Consider the following 25,734-nt stretch of genomic DNA (forward strand, 5'->3'; position numbering starts at 1 on the left):
GGTTGGTTTAGCATACAATAATCAATTGATATAACACACTATATCAAGAAAGTAAGAAACAAAACCACACAATAGTGTTAGTTGGATGCCTTGGAGCTGGTTACAGGTGATTGTGAGCCACCTGACATGGACGTGGGTGCGGGAGACTCAGCTCAGGCCTTCGTAAGAGCAGTGCATATGCACTCTTAGCTGCTGGCCATCTCACCTGCCCAGGTTCCCTATTGCTTAGACAAGTTATCACAAACACTGGGGCTTATAATAACTCAGATTTGTTATCCTACTGCCTCAGAATTCAGAAGTCTGAAACGATGTATTAGACTTTTTCACCACTGTGACCAAATATCTGATAGACACAATGTAAGGGAGAAAAGGTTCCTTTGGCTCATGGAGTCCATCACAAAGAGGAAGGTGTGGTGGCAGGCCCTGCTCCATGGCGGTGGCTAGAATATGTGGCTGGTATGCACATTACCCAGCAGACAGAAACCTGATGGCTCTGGCCAGAAGTGGAGCCTTAGTGACCCCTGTTAGGGTGTGTTAGCCCTACTTCCCCAAAGCGCCATAGCTTGCTTTTTACCAAGTATTCAAGAGGATGAACCTGTGGGTTGCATTTCAAATTCCAACCGTAACAAATAGGTGCCACTGAGTTAAAATTAAGGTGCCAGCAGGTATCTATTCTTTCTGCAGACTAAGAAAGATCTGTCCTCCAGCCTCTCAACCTTCTAGAAACTACTCACAGACCATTTATTCACTTTCAAAGTCGCAAGGCAGCATCATCAAGCCTTTGCTGTATTGTCTGCTGTTATCTTTCTTTGCTCTTTTAAAAGGACCTTGGCAATTGCACTGAGCCCACCAGGATAATCCAGGATGGCCTAAAGTCAAGATCCTGTTAGAACTACACACGTTGGCTCTGTGAAGCCCTCTCCCCATCAGAGCATGCCACAAGGGGCCTCTCTTCAGGTCCTTACCCACTGCACAGACTGTGATTGCCCATGACCAGTTTTTATGGTGGTTTGCATTTCTATTTCCCTTTATGAGCAGCGGGCTGCATCTACATCTACTGTAGCACAGATGTTACTGAACACTTACGTGAATGAATAAATGAATGAACATTGCTGGGCAATGGGGTATGGGGTGAAAGAAACAAGCAGCCTAGTAGAACATAAGGACGATACTTTTGTGTGACTATGTAGTGACTCGATCCCAGAGTTTCAGCTTCTGTAAGTCCTAGCCATCTTTCAAAATTGCCTGAGGTCCTGTCCTCTGTGAAGAGTTTTCCTCTCTCCCCTGCCACCTGCACTTTTGTCACCATTCTGTGTCTGTCCCCCGTTGGAGTTCCCCTCATAATCCAGAAGTTTTTGTGCTTTTCTCCCCTGTCCCACACGAGGAATTTGGCTGATGGCATAGCACGGGCTCTACCTAGAGAAGTCGCTGCTTATACGCTCTGCCTGTTTCCCCGAGTGTGACAGGCACGGGTGGAATCAGAGTTAGCGGCTGGCCAGGCACTGAGGTGTGTCTGGTGTTGAGGAGACGGAGGCCGAGGGCGGGCGAGGCTGCAGGCGGGAGCGGGCGGGCGGGCGGGCGGGCGGGCTGGCCCGGGCGGCGCCGAGCGGGAGCGCGGAGGGACGCGCGACCCCGCGATGGGCCCAGGGGCGCGGCTGGCGGCGCTGCTGGCGCTGCTGGCGCTCGGGGCCGGAGACCCCGCGGCGGCCACGGGGCGGGAGGACACGTTCTCCGCGCTGACCAGCGTGGCGCGCGCCCTGGCTCCCGAGCGCAGGCTGCTGGGGACACTGAGGCGCTACCTGCGCGGCGAGGAGGCGCGGCTGCGCGACCTGACCAGGTGAGGGCGTCGCCCTGAGGGGACGCTCAGCTGCACAAGGCGAGGAGTAGCTGAGGCCCAATGTGACTTCCAGATGCAACTGTCATAGGGTGGGGACCGTGAGACACTTTGAAGAGGAATGAGGAGTTCTGTGTCATGCCCTCTCTGTCTGTCTGTCTGTCTGTCTGTCTGTCTGTCTGTCTGTCTGTCTCTGTCTCTCTGTGTGTCTCTGTCTCATTCTCTCTCTCTCTCTCTCTCTCTCTCTCTCTCTCTCCTCCCTCCCTCCCTCCCTCCTCTCTCTCTCTCTCTCTCTCTCTCTCTCTCTCTCACACACACACACACACAGAGACAACAACATCCCACCATCCACCTTCACATGTCCAAGTTGGCACTCTGTGTAAAAGTGTAGGTAGCATGGAGATTCTAGAATCCAGTTGGATCTCACAAATGCTGTGGCAAGCAGTGAGTGACCTTGGGCTTCTTGTCAAGTTACTGCTGACACAGTAGAATGGTGCGGTGACCATTACAGCTCTTATTTCTCTTCCACAGGTAAAAGCTCTCTGAATGTAAGTAGTAGCTGAGAGGTTGTATGTATGTGAAAATGACTCCAAGAAAACACCGTGAAAAGCTGTGTCACTCTGGGTGATACTGAGGGTAGCATGCGCAAACGCACAGCCAACATTATTTTCTATGCAGTCATCGAAGTGGTGTTAGATCCTGGAAGGTAAACTGTTGTAGAGTGTGGGACTTAGGGCACCAATCGGTGGATAAGATGAAAAAAGGATGTTTGCATATGATACCAACAAGCTTTGTGCCTTGGACGCTCAGAAGCCCACGGACCATAAGACACAGTTGTTCCACATAAATCCAGTCGGTCTTACAGACTTGTCTAGACAGAGCACAGGCAGGTCATTTCATTTCTAGCTTGAACTTTAAATTCATCCCCATGCCAACTCTCTCTTCTCCACTCACACAAATGTTTATGAGATGGTCATGAAGCACAGCCAGTTTCGTAAGAGTTGGCTTAATCCTGCAGTTTGCTCTTCAAATAGCCATCAGGGGCAACTGATGACTTGTATTTGGGCAAGCATTTGTCTGAGTTGCAGTATCAACTTGGTTAAAAAAAAAAAAAAAAAAAAAAAAAAGAACTGCAGGTCACATTCTTACACGAAGAAAAACAGTCTGTAAGCAGAAGACAAGGTTAGGAAAAGCTAATAAAATAGGCCTGTCTATACTAAAAGGAGGAGAAGGAAGAGGAGGAAGAAGAGGAAGAGGAGGAGGAAGAAGAGGAAGAAGAGGAGAAGGAAAAGGAAGAGGAGGAGGAGAAGGAGGAGGAGGAGGAGAAAAGGAGGAGGAAGAGAAGGAAGAGAAAGAGGAGGAAGAAGAGGAGGAAGAGGAGGAGGAAGAGGAGGAGGAAGACAAGGAAGAGGAAGAGAAGGAGGAGAAAGAGGAAGAGGAGGATGAGGAAGAAGAGGAGGAGGAAGAGAAGGAAGAGAAAGAGGAAGAGGAGGAGGAGAAAGGAAGAGGAGGAGGAAGACAAGGAAGAGGAAGAGAAGGAGGAGAAAGAGGAAGAGGAGGATGAGGAAGAGGAGGAGGAGGAAGAGAAGGAAGAGAAAGAGGAAGAGGAGGAGGAAAAAGAGGAAGAGGAGGAAGAGGAAGAGGAAGAGGAAAAAGCTAATGCAAGAAAAAAGTGTGTGGGACACTGAGTGCAGAGTGGCTCAGAATCTAGAGTCAGGAGCTCAACAGACCTCTTTGAATTCTTGGCTCTGACAGCTTTATATCTTTAAGCTTTAGTTTCCTAATCTTTACAATGATTCTTTAATGGTTATTCCCCTGGGGTTCTTAGAATGATTGTGTCCCAGGTAAAGTTACTTATCATTGAGCTTAGCATGTAGTAAGTTGCTGAGAAAATGTTAACTCCTTCTGGCTCTTCAAGGCTGGCTGATCAAGTAGACTCCCGCAGCTGGGAGGCTAAGGCCGGAAGGCTGCAGTGAATCAAACAACACAAGCGAGGACCACCACTGCTCAGTGACTACGTGTTAACCCTGCCAGCTGTAAGCACTAGCTAGGATTCTAAAAGATTAAAAAAGGAATTTTTAAATTCCTTTAAAATTCGCACCCTCTAATAAAAACTGTGCTAGTTAGAGCCCCCATCACTGCGTACCAGTAGAGCATACACTCTGCATGGTTGTAGTCCATCTCTCGTTTATTTTGTTGGTGCTGTTTAAGAAATACAAAGAGTGAAAAATTATTTCTGGGCTCAGAATGAAGCATTCAGAACGTCTCAGCTGAATGATGGCAAAGCCATTTCTCAATTTCAAAAGAGAAACATCAAATTGACATGGCCGATGTCTTGCGGTTGAGTAACCTACCCAGGAAGCTTATTGCAGGGATTGGGTTGCAAATTTTATGGGCAGATTCTTGAAGGAAAGGATCTGATTTTCCACTCTCAGCAGCATTTGTTAAAGCAAAAAGCCATTTAGGAACGCCTGAGGTTTGCCTTCAGCGTCCCGTAACTCAGTCTCTGGAAAGGAGCTGTTTGCTCAGACACTGGGCATACAGCCAACTTTGCATTCCTAGGCAGCCTCGGATATCAGTCTATAGATTCCTCCCCTTTCTTTCCTGTGTGAAAGGAAAAAAATAGTCATATTTGCACACTGCATTGCTTGATGTGCTGCCGTAAAGAGCAAACCCCTGGTCTGATGCAAAGCGGTTTAATGCAGGGAAGACAGGGGTGTAGACAGGGCTTTTGGTTTGCTGATTGGCTTGCAGAGACACCCCCGTACCTCAGTGCTTTCCCTGCGTGCCTCTACTTGTTCAGATGCCTTTAAACATTTGTCCTTAACCTAGGAAGGGTCTCTTAATTTCACTGTGGGAAAGGTGATGGGAAGAACCAGAGTGGAAAATGAAAGGACCCAAAGAGGTGTAGAGTGGACCAGCCTTTCACCTCACAGAGCAGAGCTGGTTGGTGGCTGGGTCAGAATTAGCCTCAGGGCTCCTCCCAGCTTCCCCCTGTCCAACTGCCTTGTAAAAATCACTGTGCTCAGCCTCAATTGTTCCTGGACACTTCACTTTTTAAGCTGGGCTTGGCTTGGGCCCATGCTTGGACTTTTTTTCTGTCTAGCAGTTCACTAAGTGGTTCCATATGGAACCCAAGCAGGACATAACAGGCAGTAAACCCCTCTCCGCTCTGCACAGGCTGGTTTGGATTTAAAACTCCAGAGGAACGGCTCACCAGCAGCTCTGTCTTTGTGATCAGAGACGCCATGGGACTTTCCAGGCTTCTGTGTCCTGCTTGAGTCACCCAGGACCAGATTCTTGTTCCTTAGTTTTTGTTGAACATTTGACTACCTGGAAGCTTCGGCACAAGTCTTTCTGTATCGCCGGCTTCCTTACTCAGTCGAGAGCCTCGCTCTTTAGAAACCCTCAGATTGCATCTCTCCCTCCATTCTTCTGTCTCACACCATTCCATCCGCAAGGTCGCCTGCTTCCTCAAAAGACTCGTGAGCTCTTGTGCTCATTCATACAATCCACTTCCAATATCACTGTTGGTATATTGATTTTGACATTAATTTTTGGACAAGGAGATAAAGGTCTTAGAGCAGCGGCGCTCAGCCTTCCTAAGGCTGCGACCCTTAACATAGTTCCTCATGGTATGCTGACCCCCAACCGTAGAATTATTTTTGTTGCTACTTCATAACTGTAAGTTTGCTACTGTTATGAATCATAATATAAATATCCAATGGTCTTATGCAACCTTGTAGAAGGGTCATTTGACCCTCAAAAAGATCACAACCCACAGGTTGAGAACTACTGTCTTAGAGGATAAGAGGCCGTGTTCAACATGATCAGTAGATTTCAGTTATATAAATTCCATCACTGTGTTAGCCATGGAGTGAGCACAGTGTAGCAGGAGAGGAAGCAGCATCCTTTGCCTATATGAACACTTGCAGAACACCCAGGAAGAAATTCGTTAGATGCCACCGTGTCCAGCCTTTCCTGCTCGTGTCATGGCATTGGAAGACTGTGAGTGAGCTGGACAGCCTCCCTCCCCGTTCCTGCTATGATCACTTCCAGCTTCTGAACTGATTCCTAGACTGCTCCCCTGAACCCACCCCCTTCTCTTCTCTAGTCACTATGATGGCTTACACTCTTCTTGTCTCGTGTTAACCTGCTGAAGCGACCTCCTCCTTGGTCTCTCTGTCTCAGTTACTTCCATTTCTGAATCTTCCTTCCCCATCCTCTCACAAATTCATTCATGTAAACAAGTCCTAACGATTCCATTCTCACTTGCCCTGGCCAAATTAGCCACCCCTTGCTGTCTTCTAGGTCTTATTATTTAGTCTAGTGCTGCATCTTGTGTCTTGCTCACCCACTGGTCCCTGAGTCCCTGGGACCAAGTTCACTGTCTTATGCAAGGTTTGGCTCCTAGCGTTTAGAAGAATTTATTCCAATCATTATTTCATAGAGACATGTGTTGGAGCTGGGTCTGATTATCACAGGCCTTTAACTTGGAAGGCGAAGTCAGGAGGTTCAAGGCCTGCATGAGCTACCAAATGAGTTCATGGTCATCCTGGGCAAATGAGTGATACCCTATCTCAAAATTAAAAGAGACTTAATGGTGTAATATAGGGGTAAACTACTTGCCTCATGCACAGAGTCCTAGGTTAAATCCACAGGAGCATACACATCCACACAAAAGAGTATTGAACTTAGATACTAAGTTCATGATCTGAATGAAAATAGCCCTCAGAGGTTCATAGATGTGAAGATGTCCCTAGTTGGTGGAACTATTTGGGAAGGATTGGGGGTGTGGCCTTGTTTGAGGAGATGTGCCGCTGACTTTAAGGTTTCAAAACTCTCTCCCTGTTCCCAGTGTGCTCTTTCTGCCTCGTGCTTGTGGATCAAGATGCAAGCTCTCAGCTGCTGTTCCGCCGTGCCACACCATTGCTCTGCCGTTATGAGCTCTGACACTCTGAAACTATAATGCCAACTTAATACTTTCTTTAATAAGTTGCCTTGAAGGTACAAAGTGATAAGAACAAGTTCTTTTAGACCATGGAATTTTTTGGTGGGGGAGGGGCTTGAAGGGTTCAAGACAGAGGTTCTTTGTGTAGCCCTGGCGGTCCTGGAACTTACTCTGTAGACCAAGCTGGCCTCGAACCCAAGAATCCAGCTGCCTCTGCTTCCAGAGTCCTGGGATTAAAAGCATATGCCACCACTGCCCAGCTTGGTCCATGAACTCAGTGTACTTCATCTTTCCTTTGTATTCCAGGACTCAGCATAGAGTCAGGCATCTCAGAAGTGATGATTATACATTAATTCACTGAATAAGTAGTTATATGTCAAATGTTTCCATCTTTGTGCACATTGGTTCCCATTAGCTCAAAGCCCACTCTTCTTCCCTTCCCTTCATTGTTCATTTTCATGGAAACCATGGCAAAATCAACCCAGAACTCAGGCTTCTGAATGGAGTGGCTTTGGTGTCCATGCTAACTTTGCTATTTTCTAACAGTACAGCCTTGTTTTGGTTTCCTCCACTGCAAATAGGACAAAATAAATCTTCATTAAATGGGCTGGAGAGATGGCTCTGTAATTAATAGCACTTGCTGCTTTCCGGAGGACCCAGGTTTGGTTCCCAGCACCCACATGGCTCAAAGTCATGCACAACTCCAGTTCTGGAGGATCCAGTGGCCTCTTCTGGCCTCTACCAGCACTGAATACATGTGGTACATAGATACACAGGAAGGCAAAACACCCATGTACATAAAATGAAGATAAAAATAAAATAAAATAGAATGCCCAGTAAATGGTAAGGATCCAGTAGGTAGCAGTCATTAAAACATTTAAAAAGATCCTTCAAGAAGCAGGTCGGCTGCCACCTCTTCTAACCGCCATAGTTTTCTATGCTCCATGCTCTCTTAGCACGCCTCACATTGATTGGTATTGTTCCAAAATGCTTCTGAGTTCTTTCCAGACATTAAGTATTGGGTCTAGAGTGATAACAGAAGAACAGAGCTTTGTGTCTGTGAAGTCTTTGAGCTGGGGCATGCCTTACCTCTGTATCTCTAACATTTAGTATATACCAGACATACTGTGATTGACATACAGTGGTACCTGGAGCACGCCTTACCTCTGTATCTCTAACATTTAGTATATACCAGACATACTGTGATTAAACCATTTACACAGACTCTTCCAGTGAATAAATGAACGGACCCACTTGTGTGATATTTATAGTTTCCAAGTTTTTTATTCCTGCCTGGCTTTTTGAACTATTTACATGAATTACAAGAGGCTCCACACTTCAGTTTTTACACCACCACCTCTTTCCTAAAGAAGTGAGGGCTACAGGCAAGTACTGCTGTAAGCAGCTCTTAGTTCTAGCTGTTCTCAGCAAGGCAGCCTTCCTGACAGCATGACAGCCTTTCTGAGGTCTAACAGTTGTGTCTAGGTGAGACAATCCTTTCTCACTTCCTTCAGATTCTACGACAAGGTACTTTCTTTGCACGAGGACTTGAAGAGCCCTGTAGTGAATCCTCTACTTGCCTTCACTCTCATCAAACGTCTGCAGTCTGACTGGAGGAACGTGGTACACAGTCTGGAGGCCACTGAGAACATCCGAGGTAATGAGGAGGGCTGTGAAATATGGGGGTGGGGATGGGGTGGGGGAAGCTTCTAGCTCCCGACTCAGTGGTAAGGAGAGAGACTGATGAGTTATAGTGAGGATTAGAAGAGCAGACAGAAACCACCTGAACTCCTACGCCCTTTTAAGTCAATAGTTAGTCCTTTGCTAATAGGTTTAAATGACAAGACACCTTCACATCTGTTACCTCACTTGATCTTCACTACAGTCCACTGAAGAAGTGTGCATCTGCCCAGTTAAATATGTGTACTTATGTATTTATGCATGTGCAGAACGTCATGGCCTTCTGATTCAAGTTTTTAAACTTGAAAGTTAGATTAATGTAATGTGACCTGTAAAAAAAATCACTTTCCTGATGCATTCTACCTTGCACTGTAAGAAGTTGGTTAGTTTGGGGCAGTTAAGAAGAAAATGAGTTGTCTCTCACTAAAGGGAAAGATTATAGAGACATAGGGTCAAGCAACACGACCAAGCTCTACACCTTATTTCTTTTTACCTCCTCCACACCATTGTTCTGAATGTCCTTCACTCTAATAGTCATCTTAAGAACCTACTCTGTACCTGGGAGCACATAGGGAGGGACCCATGGCTCCTGCTGTATATATAGTGGAGGATGGCCTTGTCGGGCATTGGTGGGAGAGGAGATCCTTGGTCCCATGAAGGCTAGATGCTGAGTGTGGGGGAATTTGAGGGTGGGGAGGTGGGAGTGGGGGATGGGTGGGGGCACATCTCATAGGGGCAGGGGGAGGGGGGATAGGATAGGGGGTTCCTGGGTGGGGAGGGGGATATGGGGTAAGGGATAACATCTGAAATGTAAATAAAATATCCAATAAAAGAAAATAAAAAGAATCTACTCTGGAGGGCTGGAGAGATGCCTCAGTGGTTAAGAGAACTTGCTGCTCTCCCAAGAGGACCCAATTCAGATACCAATGCCTGCATCTCAACAGCTCACAACTGCCTGGAACTCCAGCTCCAGGATAACCCATGTGCTGTTCTTTGTGGCCTCTGAGGTTACCTACACACACACACATACACACACACACACACACACACACATGCATATGCACATGCACGCATATGCACACACACACAGGCATGCAAATGTACACACACATTCACACACACGCATGTATACACACACATGCACATGCATAAACACATAGAATTTTTTTCTTTTTGGGGGGGGGGGGGTTCAAGACAGGTTTTCTGTATAGCCCTGGCTGTCCTGGAACTCACTCTGTAGACCAGGCTGGCCTCAAACTCAGAAATCCACCTGCCTCTGCCTCCCAAGTGCTGGGATTAAAGGCGTGCGCCACCACCGCCCAGCAACACATAGAATCTTTAACAAAAAGAATCCACTGTGCTCCAGGAACTAACTGGGTACTGAGGGCACTTTGAGTAGATAGTCAGGTCTCACATGGAATAAATGCCCATCTCCTGTGTTTGGAGGCAGGGTCATAGTCTTTCTACTTTTACAGCTCTGAAGGACGGTTATGAGAAGGTAGAGCAAGACCTTCCTGCCTTTGAGGACCTCGAGGGAGCAGCAAGGGCCCTGATGCGGCTGCAGGATGTGTATATGCTCAACGTGAAGGGCTTGGCCCGAGGCGTCTTCCAGAGGGTCACAGGCTCCTCCATCACTGACCTGTACAGCCCCAGGCAGCTCTTCTCTCTCACAGCAGATGACTGCTTCCAAGTTGGCAAGGTGACATGCAAAGAGGGCCAACTGCTCAATTCTACTTTCTTGTGGATGGACTGTATCTCAGCTGTCTTTATGTATTCCCTGTTCCTGAAGTAATGCCAGGGTAGACCGCTAAGACTGCATAATCAAAGTAAGAAAAGCAAAGTTGAACCCCATCTTTTAGCTTCCCATGCTCTTGCCACAGGGACATGATGTCATCATACACTTAGGGCACGAGAGAATGAATAGTTTTTCTTTTCTTTTCAACAGGGTATTGTGTATCCCATGCTGGTGTTAAACTTGCCAGGGTTTTCCTGCCTCTACCTCTCCAGTGCTGGGATTACACCATGCCCAGTTTCTACAGTGCTGGAAACCAAACCCAGGGTCTCATGAATGCTAGCCAAGCACTTGACCAACTGAGATACATCTTTTCACACAAAATAGTTCAATTATACATGCCAGGCTGATAGCCATGGACTAGGCAAAAATTATCTTTTTTTTTTCAAAACTCTAACTATAAACCCTGCCAGTATATGAACCATGGATGGAAATCGGAGGGAAGGGAGAAGAGAAGGTTTCAGATGGTGATGTGAGGGTAAGAGCACAGAAAGGGCCTACTGAGATGCTCTGGAATCCTTTGTCATGTTCCCTAAGTACTTAGAACTATTCCGTTAAGTTAGTGTAAAACAACTGAGGATGTACACCTTGATGTTACTTGAAGAAATAGACCTCAGGAATCTCCCATAGGTGTATTTAGCTGATCTTTGCTCATACTGAGTTGTTTTATGATACACTCTTTGCCAGCCTTACCTTCAAAGGCATGTGGTATTTTTTTTTCTTTAGAAGATGCTTACTGCAGGAACGTGTTACTGTTTGTTTTTTCCTGTCTACCCCTACCCAATGTTCATTAACCAATCTAACAATGTGCTTCATGGGTCCTAGCTCCAGGCTTGGGGAATCAGTCTCCTAGAGCTACACAGAGGAAGGCTGTCTGTTTACTGCTTTTCTCTCTGCAGTCTTGAGAACAGGATTCCTGTCATGCGCTTGGCTAGTTCAAGTAGTTGGTGCACAGTACCAGTAAATGCTCATTAGTGGAGCCTCTTGGCCATGTATTGAAAATCATAAGTCATATACTGAAAATTTAGTAAGCTAACTTCCTGAAAGTCTTGCTGCAAAGCTTTATTTATTTGAAAGACAATGCATTTCAAAATTATCTGTATTTATTTGAAAGATAATGCATTTCAAATGTAAAGGCGGTACCTCAGACAACATCAAAAGCAGATCTGTCTGTCTGTCTGTCTGTCTGTCTGTCTGTCTGTCTGTCATATATGTGCGTTTGCAGTTTAATCTATAAATGAAGTGAAGTTCATTTTCAAATGTGGCTATATTTAATTACACATTTTTCTTCTTTCTCCTACCACCTCACTGCCACCCAGATCACCAGTGTCCTCTCCGTGCAGGACATTATCTTCTGGGGTTGGCTTCCTCACTCTGCAGTTTATCCTATAATGCATTTCTGTTGTCATATGTATTAATAGTTCATTTTTAAAGACTTACTTTATTTTATGTATGAGTGTCTTGCTCACATGTATGTCTGTGAACCGCCTGCATGCCTAGTGCCTTCAGATGTCAGAAGATGGTGTCAGATCCCCTGGAAGTGGAGTTATGGACACTTGAGAGTCTCCATATAAGTAATAGGAATTCAACCCAGGTCCTCTGCAAGCCCAGCTAGTGCTCTTAACTGCTGAGCCATCTCTCCATCCCAGTAATTCATTTTTATAGATCTATTATCTGAATCTGCCACAAATGGTTTAGTCTCTTGTTGATATTTGCTCAGACTACCTGTCGTCTGGGCTACTATGAGGAAGGGATGCTATTAGCGTTCTTACTGCATCCTGTGGCTGCTTGTGATCATTTTTCTTTCGGTCTCACTCTGTAGCCCAGGCTAGCCTCAGCCTCCCACATCTTACACAGCTTAAGCATCTGCTAATGCGCTCGCTGCTTAAGTTTTCAGCTAAATTTCTGTTTCTACCACCTGGCATTTAAGATTTTTTTCCCTTTGGAAACATGTAAGTGCTTTATGTATTTTTTTTAAAATGTCTAAATATTTGTGTTTGAAAGAATTTCAGTTATGTCGATCCACCATATTGTGAGGGCTTGAAATTCCCCATGAAAATATCCGATAAAGGGTTAGGACTGGGATATAGCTCCCTGGCATACATAGAACTCTGGGTTCAATCTCCAGCATCACTTACATACACATAGATCACATATATACATACCACATACATACACACACATACCACATACACATATACATACCACATACATACACACACATATACCACATACATATATACATACTACATACATACACACACATATACCACATATACATACCACATATATACACACACATATACCACATACACATATACATACTATATACATACACACATATATACCATATACACATATACATACTACATACATACACACATATATACCACATATACATACTACATACATACACACATATACCACATACACCACATATACATACTACATGCATACTCCATATACACACACATGACACATACATTGCACCCCACAAACACACACACCACATATACACATATACATGCTATATACATACCATACACATTCACATACCACATACATAAACTACTCCCTACCATACATACACACCATGCACATACCACACACTACACACACACATATATATATACTAGATACATATCACACACATATGCATATATACTATATACACACACCACACACATACACTTCCCCCTAACATACATATACACCACACACATGCCACACATATACATATATATACTACCCACACACACCATGCATATACACACACCATATATAATGCATATGTATACCACACAGACCACAGTACACATATATATACTATACACATATATCACATAATACACACACACCACACACATACACTACCTCCCCCTGTACATACACACCACATACCATATACACATTCCATATACACACACACCACATACACACATATATACTACACATACCATATATACACACATACATACCACACACATGTACATATACACACAATATACACGGTTAATTTAACTGGAAAAGTTTAGGTTATCACCAACACCATTATTATCATTATTATTATTCAGTTCAACCATTTTTACAAATTAGAAATGGGTAGAGAACAAGCAAAACAATACCAGAAGCTCCTGGCAGGCCTGAGTTGGAGCTGCTCTGTTATTCTGGCTGCAGGGGAGCATCTCCGTGTCCTGCCCTGGCTGGCAGTTACACCCCAGTGAAGTCATTTGGTAAGAGTTTTCCTACTTGGTGACTTTATAATTCCATGTTGCTTCAACGCTGACTTCCAGGAAATTCTCCCCAAAGGTCTGGTATTCTACTTAACTCTAAGCTGGTAGGAGACAGGAGCTATGTCTGGTACATGCTGCCATGTTTCCTGCCATTCCAGCATTTAATCAGAACTGACCTGCTCAGCTCCCACAGCATCCCCATGGTCTGCTGTCACTTCAGTGTTGACTATGCTGTGCTGGGGGGTTGGTTTGTTCACAGCCTGTGTTGCCCCTCAAGGATAATGAGCACCACACGCATGATAATCAGAAAGTACTGGATAAATTAAATATGTTTCATCCTCACAGAGCTACCACCATGTCCTTCTAAGAACAGTCACACCTGCAGAAGGCCAGGTGCATACCCTTCATGCTCACCTTCCTGGTTCCTCATGCTAGACCCCAGGGAATTCTGTGAGCAGAATGATAACTTTGCCATTCTCTCACCTTGAAGGCCCTTCCCTGCAACCCCTGCTCACTGAAATCCTTTTCCTTCTTTGAGAAAGGTCGGGTCAGATGCTGCTCTGTAAATCTGCTGAGACCTGAAGTCTCTCCCATTCTCCATGCCCCCATGCATTATGCATTTGTGTTAATGCCTCAGAACCATTCTGCCCTCTCCTTCACATACCTGAGTTCATATCTCTCATCTCCTAAAACATAGACTCCTCCAATGCAGAACCCGGCCTTCTTTTGGTAAGTGCAATGCCTCATACTATTGTTAGATAACAGATACCAAACTGAATAAAAATGAATTTGAGAGTGGCTAGTCTTCTAGGATTCAAGGGCCTCCCACTCTTCGTATTCAGATGATTTCCTTGTCTTGTCTGAGAACTGAAGCTTGGCTGTGGCTTGTGTTCCTTGCAGGTGGCCTATGACATGGGGGATTACTACCATGCCATTCCATGGCTGGAGGAAGCTGTCAGTCTCTTCCGAAGATCTTATGGAGAGTGGAAGACAGAGGATGAGGCCAGCCTGGAGGATGCCCTGGATTATTTGGCCTTTGCCTGTTTCCAGGTAGGAGAGTGATGAAGTTCATTTTTGCACAGTAGGTACAGTGTTCTATATCACTTTCTGATTTCTTTAAACTTCCTGGGGGGTGGGTTGTGGACCAAGTGTAAGGCTCTTATTTTATTATCACCACATATTGAATATGAGTAAATCAAGCTTCAAAAAAAAAAAAAAAAAAGTCTTAACCTTCCAGGCTACTCACAGAGGTGGGCTTAGAACCCACATCTGAATCTAAGTCTACAGTGGTAACTGACGCATGGACCACGTCACAATCTTCACCTGTCTTGTAACACAGTCCCTCTTTTACCTGCTACACCAGCCACACTGGTGTTTGATGGGACCACAGTCAATGCAGGGCACTCATTGTATTCTCAGTAGGCCATGATTCTTCACTGCTAACGTAATATACTATTGCTATGAAGGGAGAAGTTTGGTTATCTTCTCCCACCTGACGCTGACTCCAGCTGAAACGTGGCCATTGGTGGCTTCAGAGGTGACATCTGTAACCCATTATACCAACCTGAGGGCCTCCTGCAGCTCTCTTCTCTTCTAGGTACTGCTGATCTCCTGCCTGCTGCATCACACATAGATATCTCTTGCCCAACATATAGCAGCTTCCACCTCTCTGTATGACTGTCCTCATTTCTCACCAATTGTAGGGTCCTCAAGAACAGGTTGGGAAAAAAAAACCACCATCTGGCAGTTTTCATGGAGTTTCCATCCAAAGTTAATAATGCAGGCTGTTCCCTGTTGTTGTTGTTGTTGTTGTTGTGAATTGAGCCTAGGGAGTGGTAGGCAAGTGCTGTACTACAGAACTACACCTCAGCCCCATACATGGATTTTCTCTCTATCTTCCTGAGAGAAAAGAGAGCATGTGTGTGATCAAAAATTTTGATGAGAAGACAGAGTAATCCTCAGAGCAGCTAACAGTCTGCTCCCTCCATGGTCCTGCTTGGTACATGGATCTTAGCTATGTGCATGGTACATGGTACATGCTACATGTTACATGCTACATGGATCTTAGCTGTGTGCTCTGCCTACCACTCCTGGGCAGTTGCTACGTATTAAAATAATTGACTGTGAGGTAGCAAAGGCCAAGGAGTGGTTGGCTTTAGTAAAGGAAGGAAACAGAGAACCAGCATAAAGAGAATCAGAGAAAGCAGAATAAAGCAGTTTGTCCCCGAGATGGGATGACAAATGCAGTGCCCAGTGATTGGTTTTGTTTTATTTGCTGGCAAATCTGGCGACAGACTTCTCCTCCCTTCTCCTCACCTCTCCACGTCACATCCAATTTGTCTGGTGAAATTCTGTCCGACAGGCTCAGCTCAAGTGTCACTAACTTTATGAGGTCATTTGTACCTCCCCTCTCCCCAGCTTGCCCTGTGGACACTCACAGCATGCCCCATCCTACTTGAAATTAACAAAACAAAGAATACTTACCTTTAAATGACTTATGCTCCCCACTTCTTCCGTACATCTGGTAGACATCCCTTCACTTTGAACCCTTGACTACCATATAAAATATATTTTTAATGAAAAAAATGTAGTAACAATTAAATCAGTTGTTAAGCCATAGACCTCGGAGTCACACAAAGTTGAAATTCTGTGGAAATTTGAGCCACTGACTTATTCTGCCACAGCCTCAGTTTCCTTACCTGTAGAGGTCAGAGAAGACTAAGAGATTGGTGCTTATTTTAAAAGCTACGACTTTACATTAGCATCTGGCAAGTACAGAATACTCTTAGGTTATTGAACCGCTCTCCTATTAAGTATAGAACATAATCATTCACAGTAATAAAGAATGAGAACAGTTTGTAATTCCAACAGCAGTGGAACGTTCACCATCTGTAATGTGTTTGAAATGCAGCCATTGTAGTGGTTTCTATGAAGACCATGCTGTGATAAAAAAAAAAAAAAAAGTATTCCTAGTGCAAAATTACAAGGAAACAATAACGACAGGGAAAAAAATACAATTGAAGCTTCATAAAAAGCACATATAGTCGAAGCTCCTGAGTAGGTGGGCTTCAGTAGAGTGATTCTTTATCTCATTCTTCATATATTTTATAGTGTGATTATTATTGCTTTTATCACTAAAATAAAACGTTAGTATGCTAAAACTACAAGGAATTCCATTTCTGTACATTCTGGCGAGCTAGTTATTGTGCATCACCCAGAGACAGACAGAAACCTGCCTGTGTGGGATTCTCCGTCAGACTTACATCCTTTTGACCATGAGGAGGCCAAGGTTGCATGGCTGCAGATGACTGATTCCTACACATCAGGCAACGCTCCTTTTAGTTTTTCTTTTGCTTCCTTCCCACTAACTGGCTAGACTCTAGGAAGTACTAAGCCTGGAGAATAAGAATAAACTGTATGTTCGCTAGAATTTTTCTCTATATATCTCCTCCTCTTCCTCTTCCGTCTCCTCTTCCTCCTCCTCTTCCTTGTTTTCTTCCTCCTCCTGTTCCCCCACCCCCTTTTTTCTTTTGCTAGTTCTGTGGCTTAAACTCAGGGCACATCCGAGGAGAGCAGTTCACCACTGAACTCTGCACCAAGCCTAGTCAAGCTTATCCCAGTTTCTCTCTACCTTTGATAGGAAGGGTGGTAGTAATGTATTTGTTAACAAGGAGACTTGATTTGTCACAGGGCTGCTAAAATAAAAATACAAAAACAACCAAACAATAACAAAAACAAAAACTAAAAACAAAAAAGAATCTTCTGCATTCCTTCCTTTTTTTTTTCCAGTGAACTTTATTATCTACGGTGGTAGGAATATTTTATAGTTTTTAAAACTATTAAGTGATTTAATTAGAAGAAATATCATTTCAGTTGACATTTTCTTTCTTTTCTTTTTCAATAAGGTAGGAAATGTTTCCTGTGCCCTCAACCTCTCCCGAGAGTTCCTCATCTACAGTAAGTGATACTAAGACAGAAGGCGACCCATCTCGCCTCGGCTCCTAACCTTTAATTCTTGTGAAGTAATGTTTGAATGTGTGTGCATGTGCATGTGTGCATGCATATGCATGTGTTTATATGTATATGTGCATTCATGTGTGTGTGCATGTGTATATATGTGTGTGCATGTGTGTGTGCACAAACCAGTGCACATGCCTGTGCATGTATGTGTGTGCATGCATGTGTGTATGAGCGAATCAGTGCACATGCCTGTGCATGTGTGTATGTGCGAACCAGTGCACATGCCTGTGCATGTATGTGTGTACATGCGTGTATGAGTGAACCAGTGCACATGCCTGTGCATGTATGTGTGTGCATGCATGTGTGTATGAGTGAACCAGTGCACATGCCTGTGCATGTATGTGTGTGCATGCATGTGTGTATGAGTGAACCAGTGCACATGCCTGTGCATGTTTGTGTGTGCATGCATGTGTGTATGTGCGAACCAGTGCACATGCCTGTGCTTATGCATGCAGAGAACAGAGAAGGGTATGGGGCATCTTTCTTTATTGAGATCTTTTTATTTCATTTTTTATTTTTCCCTTATGAGTATTTTTACATGCATGAGTACTTTCTCTGTCTGTCTGTGCACCACTCGTGTGCCTGGTGCCTGGGGAAGTCAGACGATATCAGACTCTCTGGAACTGGAGTTGCAGATAGTTGGGAGCTGCTGTGGAGGTGCTGGGAATTGAACTTAGATCCACTAAAAGAGCAGTCAGAGCTCTTAACCACTGAGCCATGTCTCCAGTCCCTCCACTTTATTTTTAGAGACAGTCTTCACTGAACTTGAAGCTCACTGCTTTGTCTAAGCTGTTTGGCTAGCAAGCTCCTGAGCTCCAACAGTCTGCCTGTCTTCACCCCTCCCACCCCCTGCAAAAGCTGGGATTTCAAGCCTGGGTAGCCATGTCCAGCCATGTGTGTGGGCGCTGGGGATTTGAACTCAGGCTCCTTCATGTTGACAGTAAGTGCTCTGTGAGCTACCTCTCCAGGACAGATCATTGAAAGGGGGAAATTCATGAGTTAGTTGGGAAAATGGTTAAAAGATGTCAGCCTGCCCCTTCCCAACTTGTTCTTTCAAGGAGAACAAGTGCAGGCTAAGAGCCAGTTTCTGCAGAGGCAGTTTGAAGACTCAGGTTTTGGAAGGAAACCCAGGAATGAATCAAATCAATGTGCACTTGTATGTGAGAGGGGAGTGACTCAGAGGGCCATTCACTTCTTTGACAGTTTACTGAGAGCTATCAGTTCTTCCTTAAAACCGGAGCTCACTTGGCTATGCAGGCCTCCTGCCCAGGTCCAGCTTCAGCCCCTTCAGGGAATGCCTTATGTCAACAGCAAAAGGAGGAGAGACACTGCATAGCTCAGCTTCAAGATTTTTGCTTAAAATTTTGGTGGTAGATGGCTTCCTATATTTTCCTTTAAGTATTTACCTCCTAAAGTAAGATGCAAAATCACTAATGGTCACCAAGAATTTGAGGACTTCTTGACATTTTATTTTTATGTATATGGGTGTTTTGCCTGCCTTTTGTTTTGTCTGTTCACTATGTACATGCCTGGTGCCCATGGAGACCATGGAGAAGGTGTCAGATTATCTGGAACTTGAGTTGCAGATGGTTGGGAGCCAGCATGTAGGTGTTGGTAACTGAAGCCGCATGCAAGAGCAGCCAGTGCTTGCAACCACTGAGTCATCTCCCCAGCTCCTGGAGTACTTTTAAACGGCAATTATTCACAAGTTTTACATGAATTTAACTAGTGTGTTCTGCCCTTCACATCTATCTCTGTGTTCTGTATCCATGGAGTCAACCAACTTTGTATTTAAAAAAAAAAAAAAACCATAAAAAACAGTGTTGTTGGTAAAGAACAGATGTCCCTTTCCTCTTGTCATTATTCTCTAAGCACTGTATTTACACTGAGTGGAACTACTGTTTGCTTACTTGTGTATATAGCATTTATGTCGTGTCTGGTGTTATAAACAAACCAGAGGTGACTGGAAGCAGGTTGGTGGATGTGCATAAGCTATCTGCAAATGCTGCACTACTTTATAGGCAGACTTGAGCTTCTGTGGATTTTGGTATCTAAAAAGAACCTGGAACCAATCCACCTGGGACACAGGGAGGGCTCCAGCAGTGGTCCTCTTTGATATCTTGACAAAGAATGGGATGCAGTGGCCAGCAAGCACACAAGTAATTGGTAGGATAAGGAAAATTAAGGCTCGGGGGTGATAGCTAAGAGTTCAGATCAACAGAAACCCACATAAAATGTGGGGTGGGTGGGGTGGCCTACCTGTAGATCCAGTCTTCAAAGGCAAAGGGTGAAACAAGAGATCTCCAGAAGATGGTCACTAGCAAAACTAGCCACACTCAACAGCTCTGGCTTCAACTGAGAGAGTGCACAGTGAGTGAGGCAGAAGAGCAACGGAGAATGACAACAACCTCAGCCTGTGCACCCTTCCACGTGCCTCCACAAATGTACAAGAACATGCACACACACACAGAGAGAGAGAGAGAGAGAGAGAGAGAGAGAGAGAGAGAGAACCTCAGCCTGTGCACGCCTGTGCACCCTTCCACGTGCCTCCACAAATGTACAAGAACACGCACACATGCACACACACACACAGAGAGAGAGAGAGAGAGAGAGAGAGAGAGAGAGAGAGAGAAAGAGAGAGAGAGACATAGAATCTAAAGTTAACATTCTTTTATTTCTTTGTGCTTGATCCGTTAAAATCTCCATCTCTTAATGCCCCAAGCTGTGTGCTGGCATTGGTGATAAATAGGGTACAGCCACTGAAGGCCTTGCTTCCATTTCTGGCTTTGTGGAATGTCCACTGGTGTTTGGATCCACCATTTCCATTCTCCAAAGCTTCACTTCTCCTTTTATTAGAAAGGAGTGATCACATATGCTCTTCTACAATAGGAGCGGTACCTTAAAAGCACAGTGTGTGCTTCACATTCTCTGACTGTGGTAAGATAAAGTCCAGCCTCCTTTTGACCCATACGGTTCTGCTCTGTGTAGGCAAGTAGGAATTTTTTAATGTTTATTTTTTGTTTTTAATTATGTGTGCATGTCAGAATCTGTGTGTGGGAATGTGCATGAGTGAGTGCAGGGACCAGAGGACTCCAGAAGGGGGTATCAGATGCCCTGCTTGACATGGGCACTGGGCACTGAACTGTGGTCCTCTGAGAGAGTAGGAAGCACTCTTAACCATGGAGCCATCCCTCCGGCCCTCTAGTAGGAATTCTGAAGGAACATCCCAGAGCAGCAGTTCTTGACCTGTGGGTCCAATATGAGGAACTGTATTAAAGGGCCCCAGCACTAGGAAGGCTGAGAACTGCTGTTCCTGAGGACCTAAGGAGAGCTTAGGATGAATATGCTTCCAGTTCTATGGAGAACAGGGAGCTGGGGAGAGTGCCCTGTGGGTAAGAGCACTTGTTACACAAGCATTAGCTCCTGAGTTCAGATCCTCCTTGGCAGCCATGTAAAAGCTGGGCATGACCCCTGCCAACCCCTCGCCCCCATCCCCCGCCTGTAACATCAGAGCTGGGCTTGGAAAGGGAAGATGCAGGGACAGGTGGCTTTCTGGGGTCTGCAGGACAGACAGCCTATCTGAAAAACAAGGAACACCAGGTGAGAGATCATGTGTCAAAGGAATAAAGTGGACAGCAACTGAGGAAGACACTTAACTGGCCTCCAAAAACACACACATGGGCGCACCCCCTGCCATACACACATGCTCACAGGAATATAATACATAAGGAGAACGGGTTGGGCCTGTACGTTAGGTGATGACTGAGCTGCCTTCTACTTCTCTTACTTGCCATGTTCTCTTCCAAGTAGCTACTAGACTCTCTGCTCGGGCAGTTCAGCCCAGTACCTGGCATAGAACATGTTTTGAACGTCTTTGAAGTGAACTGCAACTGAGTGGATGGATGAATGGTGAAACTTCTTTTCTACATGAAAGTGACCATCATGGTCCCTGTCTAATATGTTAGCAGCCATCCCTCAGGTCCAGCAGGTCCAGGCCAGTCACTTTTTAAAGTCAGATGCTCTTTCAGGAGAAAGGGCACTGCCGTGAGATGTAGTTTAAAGTGTGAAAGTATCAGCCCAGCGTGCTAGTAAAGCTTCAGTGGTTTTGTTTTTTGTTTGTTTGTTTTGGAGGTGTTGTTGTTGTTTTTATGAGACCAGGTCTCACAATGTAGCTCTGGCTGGCCTGGAACTCACAAAGGTCCTCCTGCCTCTGTCTCCTGGAAGCTGGGGTCAAAGGCATGTACCCAACACAGCCAGCTGCAGGAGGTCTTGAGAGTTCTTCCTGAGGCCAGTATTTATTCACCTGTGTTATTTCCTGTTTGGGTTTTCCCCAGGCCCAGACAATAAGAGGATGGCCAGGAATGTGTTGAAATATGAAAGGCTCTTGGCCAAGAAAGGTCACCAGACAGTGGCTGAGACTGTAATTCAGAGGCCCAATGTACCCCACCTGCAGACCAGGGACACCTACGAGGGGCTGTGCCAGACCCTGGGCTCCCAGGTGAGATTCCTCAGGGAGAGAGAAAGGGGAAGATTGACTAGAGTCGGGATAACTTGAGGGAAAATCTGATGCCTTAATGGCGATACAACTTACCAAACAGCTCCAAATGGCTCTGTGGCCTTAAATTCCAGTCTTTAATGGGATGGTTCCCTTGACTAATCTCTCTCTAATCTCTCCTTTCAGCCAACACACTACCAAATCCCCAGCCTCTACTGCTCCTACGAGACCAATTCCAGCCCCTACTTACTGCTCCAGCCCGCCCGCAAGGAGGTCATCCACCTGCGACCCCTCGTAGCTCTCTACCATGACTTTGTCAGTGACGAGGAAGCTCAGAAAATCCGAGAGCTTGCAGAACCGTGGGTGAGCATCCCCAAATACCCTCTGTGCCCCCTCATGTCTGGAGAACAGACAGCTGGCATAGCAAGACCCTTAGTCTAGGAGTTCAAAGTGCCAACCACTCTGTAAGACCAGTCAGCAGGGTAAGGGGAGAAGCATGGCTGTACTCGCCTCTGGTGGGTCAGGACTGAGATGAGGTGCCAGGGGATTTAGGAGGTGTTCACATTGTGCTGCCAATGTCTTCTTAGGGATATGGAAATCATAGCTTAGACAGTTGCTAGAATCCAGCCAATAGTGTGCTTGAGATGCAGAGATACCATTCTATACATCAAAGTGATATTAGGAAATACAAAGGAAATTTCCCCAAACATCAGCTCTTTCTTATAATTAATAGAAGAAAAGAACTTGACAGCAACAAGGAGTGAAACACTAGTACATATTTACAGATTATCTGATTCAACTTCATGACTCTGTTAAGGAAACTGAGGCCCAGAAAGAGGGACTAACTTAAGAGAGACGTGCACTAGAGTCAGGACTGGAGTTTAGAGTGTGCTGGTTGTCACTCTGTTGTTTTTCCTGTTAGGAAGCTTAGGCCAAGTTATGCTTGGTAATAAGTGGGCCCTGAACCTTGGAGACAGCAACAGTTTACCACATTCCGTGTTTGTGTTGGGTTGGCTGAAGCTATGGGACCCAGGCTGGCAGAGTAGCCTCTGCTGGTGTCTCATGGAAGAGGGAACAAGACAGAAACGGCAAAGGTGAACTGGCTTTCAAAGCCAGCCTGGTTTGCATAGTGAGTTCCAGGATGGACAGACAGAGCTACATAGTGAGACCCTGTCACACTGCCACAAAAAAAGAGGCCTATCTAATCCTGCCTGTGGAAGGAACAGCAAGTGACCAAGCTGAACTGATGTCAGTGGGAAGGAATGTGTCTTTGCCCCCTATAGGAAATGTGGCAAATATCCAGAAAAGATACCCCATCTCACCTCTACAATCCTGTTGTACTTTCTTTAAAGGTACAATTATTTGGTACAGGATTATTTATTTCCAGCCAGACATCATGTCCTTAAATACGCTGTCCAGCCAATGAGACATTTAGTCATCCATCAACAGAACATAACCTACTTACACTCTTTACTTTTTCAAATGGGTGAGGAATTTTTCCTCCATGTAAGGCAGTGATTTTCAACTTGTGAGTCTTGACCCTTTTGGGGGTCAAATGATCCTTTCACAGGGGTCACATAGCAAATATTCTGCATCTCAGATATTTTCATTGTGTTCATAACATTAGCAGAATTATAGTTATGTAATTAAGGGTAAGGGGAGAAGCATGGCTGTAATTATGTAATTATGTATTAAGTAGCAATGAACATAATTTTGTGGTGGCTGTCACCACAACATGAAGAACTATATTAGAGGGTCACAGCATTAGGAAGGTTGGGAACCACTGGTGTAAGGGAAAGACAGTGCTGGGATTGAATGTGCTGTGTAACCTGAGAGGAAGGTGGATGGGAGGGGGCGCTGTGGAGGAAAGGAAAGAGCAGGTTTCTTTCACTGAGCGTAAAGGCCAGGGTATTCTGGGAAGACAAAGCCACACATTGCAAGGGCCTGATGGGTGACATGTTCAGAGAACAGAGAGAAGCCTGGTGGCTGTAGTGCACAAAGGATGGGGCAGGAGATGACCACTGATAGAGATGGACAGTGAGATACCACTAACAAAGGCCACAGTCGAGAGCTTGGCCACGGAGGAGCTGGGAGCAAGCTGCTAAACAGAAGGGGGCCATGACTGGGCCTGTGATTTTAAGGAAAACTCTGAGAGCAGATTGAGCGACTCTGGGTTGGAGTGAGAAAAGCAACCACACAGAAAGTCCTCCAGGCTGGTCTAGGTCTGTTCTGTTGTTTGTTTGTTTGTTTGGTCTTTTGAGATGAATAACTAGGATGGAGATGGTAACCACTGAGTGGCATCAGCTTCTCAGGGAGCCAGAAGTGGCATCAGGCCAGCAGCAGCCTTTTCCTTAGAACAGCTCTGTTGCCATGGCGATGACCATCCAGAGATGCTCACTGAATCCTTCACAGCAAGGTCATCTATTCGGCATGCACAGACCTTGCCATTCTCCCTTTCCTGGCAACCTCTCACTGGGGTTGTTGATGCCTGCCTGGTCTGTGATTATTCCAGGAATAAGCTGAGGACTTGGGGCGGGGGGATGGTGCCCATGGTACCTGAGCCTCCATGGCTCTCTGCCTCCTTCTCACTGTTTCCTCCTGAAGTCTCCTCCCATCAACTTCCCTCCTCATCTACCCTGTCAGTCATCCTCAAGGACTCAATGGAAACCATGGACCTCCATCCAGAGGGCCCCCAGCACTGGCTGCAGTTTTCCCCTGCTTTCATTGGTTCTCTGAGTGACTGTGCCTTTCAGGACGTTTTTATGGGGCCACATGGACTAAACCACCCTTTCTCTGAACTCAAAGATGTTACCACCTGAATAGCATCTAATTTTTCTGCTGTTTATGTGTTGGCTGGTATCACTAGACATTTTGTGGGTTAATGTCCTATCTCCCCAACCTGTTTTATGCTCATTGCTGCCAGAATCTTATGATTTTTGTCATGTGTGTGGTGTTTATACTTGTTTGTGTGTGTATACTCACTTGTACGGTGCCAGACTGAATTTGAAGGTTTTCTTCATTAACCTCCCCACCTTACCTTTTTAAAAAAAATTTATTTATTTTATGTGTATGAGCACACTGTAGCTGTCTTCAGACACACCAGAAGAGGCATTAGATCCCATTTCAGATGGTTGTGAGCCACCTTGTGGTTGCTAGGAATTGAATTCAGGACGCTGAAAGAGCAGTCAGTGCTCTTAACCGCTGAGCCATTGCTCCAGTCCCACACCTTACTTTTTGAGATGGTGTCTCTCATTGAACCTGGAGCTTATCAATCCAGCTAAGCCAGCCAGCCTATGAACTCCAAGGATCTCCCTCCCTAACCACTTGGGCTACAGACTACCTCCACATCTGGCTTTTCATGTGAATGCTGGAGATCAAACTCAGGTCCCCTGCGTGCACAGCAGGCCCTTTATCAACTGAGCTATCTCTCCAACCCCTGAATTTTATACTTTGAGAAAGGTTTTGTCCTGTCGCCCAAACTGGCCTCAAATACCTGGGTTCCTCCCATCCCAGTTTCCTGAGTGGTGAGCCTACAGGCACGTGCCCCTGTGCCTGCCCAAACTAATCTTTGAAGATCAGAACTGGCTTTCTAAATCTCCTACTTAAAGTCCTGCTTGCATGTTGGCACACCTCTGTAGCCTGGCTGCCCTCGACCTTTTCTGCCCTTGGCAGTCCGGCTGCACGTCTTTTCTGTAAACAGGCCTCTCTGTCCATTCTTCTCTCTCTCAC

The 25,734-nt window shown here is 45.3% G+C and overlaps 1 protein-coding gene across 2 annotated transcripts in view; it reads left to right on the plus strand.

Annotated features, from left to right (window-relative positions):
- The first annotated feature begins 1,637 nt into the window (after positions 1-1,637).
- Positions 1,638-25,734, plus strand: part of P4ha3 (prolyl 4-hydroxylase subunit alpha 3) — a 34,925-nt gene continuing 10,828 nt past the window's right edge. For both annotated transcript variants that reach the window (XM_034510192.2, XM_034510185.2), the window contains exons 1-7: positions 1,638-1,837; positions 8,300-8,442; positions 9,941-10,164; positions 14,391-14,540; positions 17,396-17,447; positions 21,845-22,008; positions 22,192-22,368. In XM_034510192.2, coding sequence (XP_034366083.1) covers positions 1,638-1,837; positions 8,300-8,442; positions 9,941-10,164; positions 14,391-14,540; positions 17,396-17,447; positions 21,845-22,008; positions 22,192-22,368 — 1,110 coding nt within the window. The remainder of the gene's footprint in view (positions 1,838-8,299; positions 8,443-9,940; positions 10,165-14,390; positions 14,541-17,395; positions 17,448-21,844; positions 22,009-22,191; positions 22,369-25,734) is intronic.

Source organism: Arvicanthis niloticus, chromosome 1 (assembly GCF_011762505.2).
Source record: "Arvicanthis niloticus isolate mArvNil1 chromosome 1, mArvNil1.pat.X, whole genome shotgun sequence".
NCBI lineage: Eukaryota > Metazoa > Chordata > Mammalia > Rodentia > Muridae > Arvicanthis > Arvicanthis niloticus.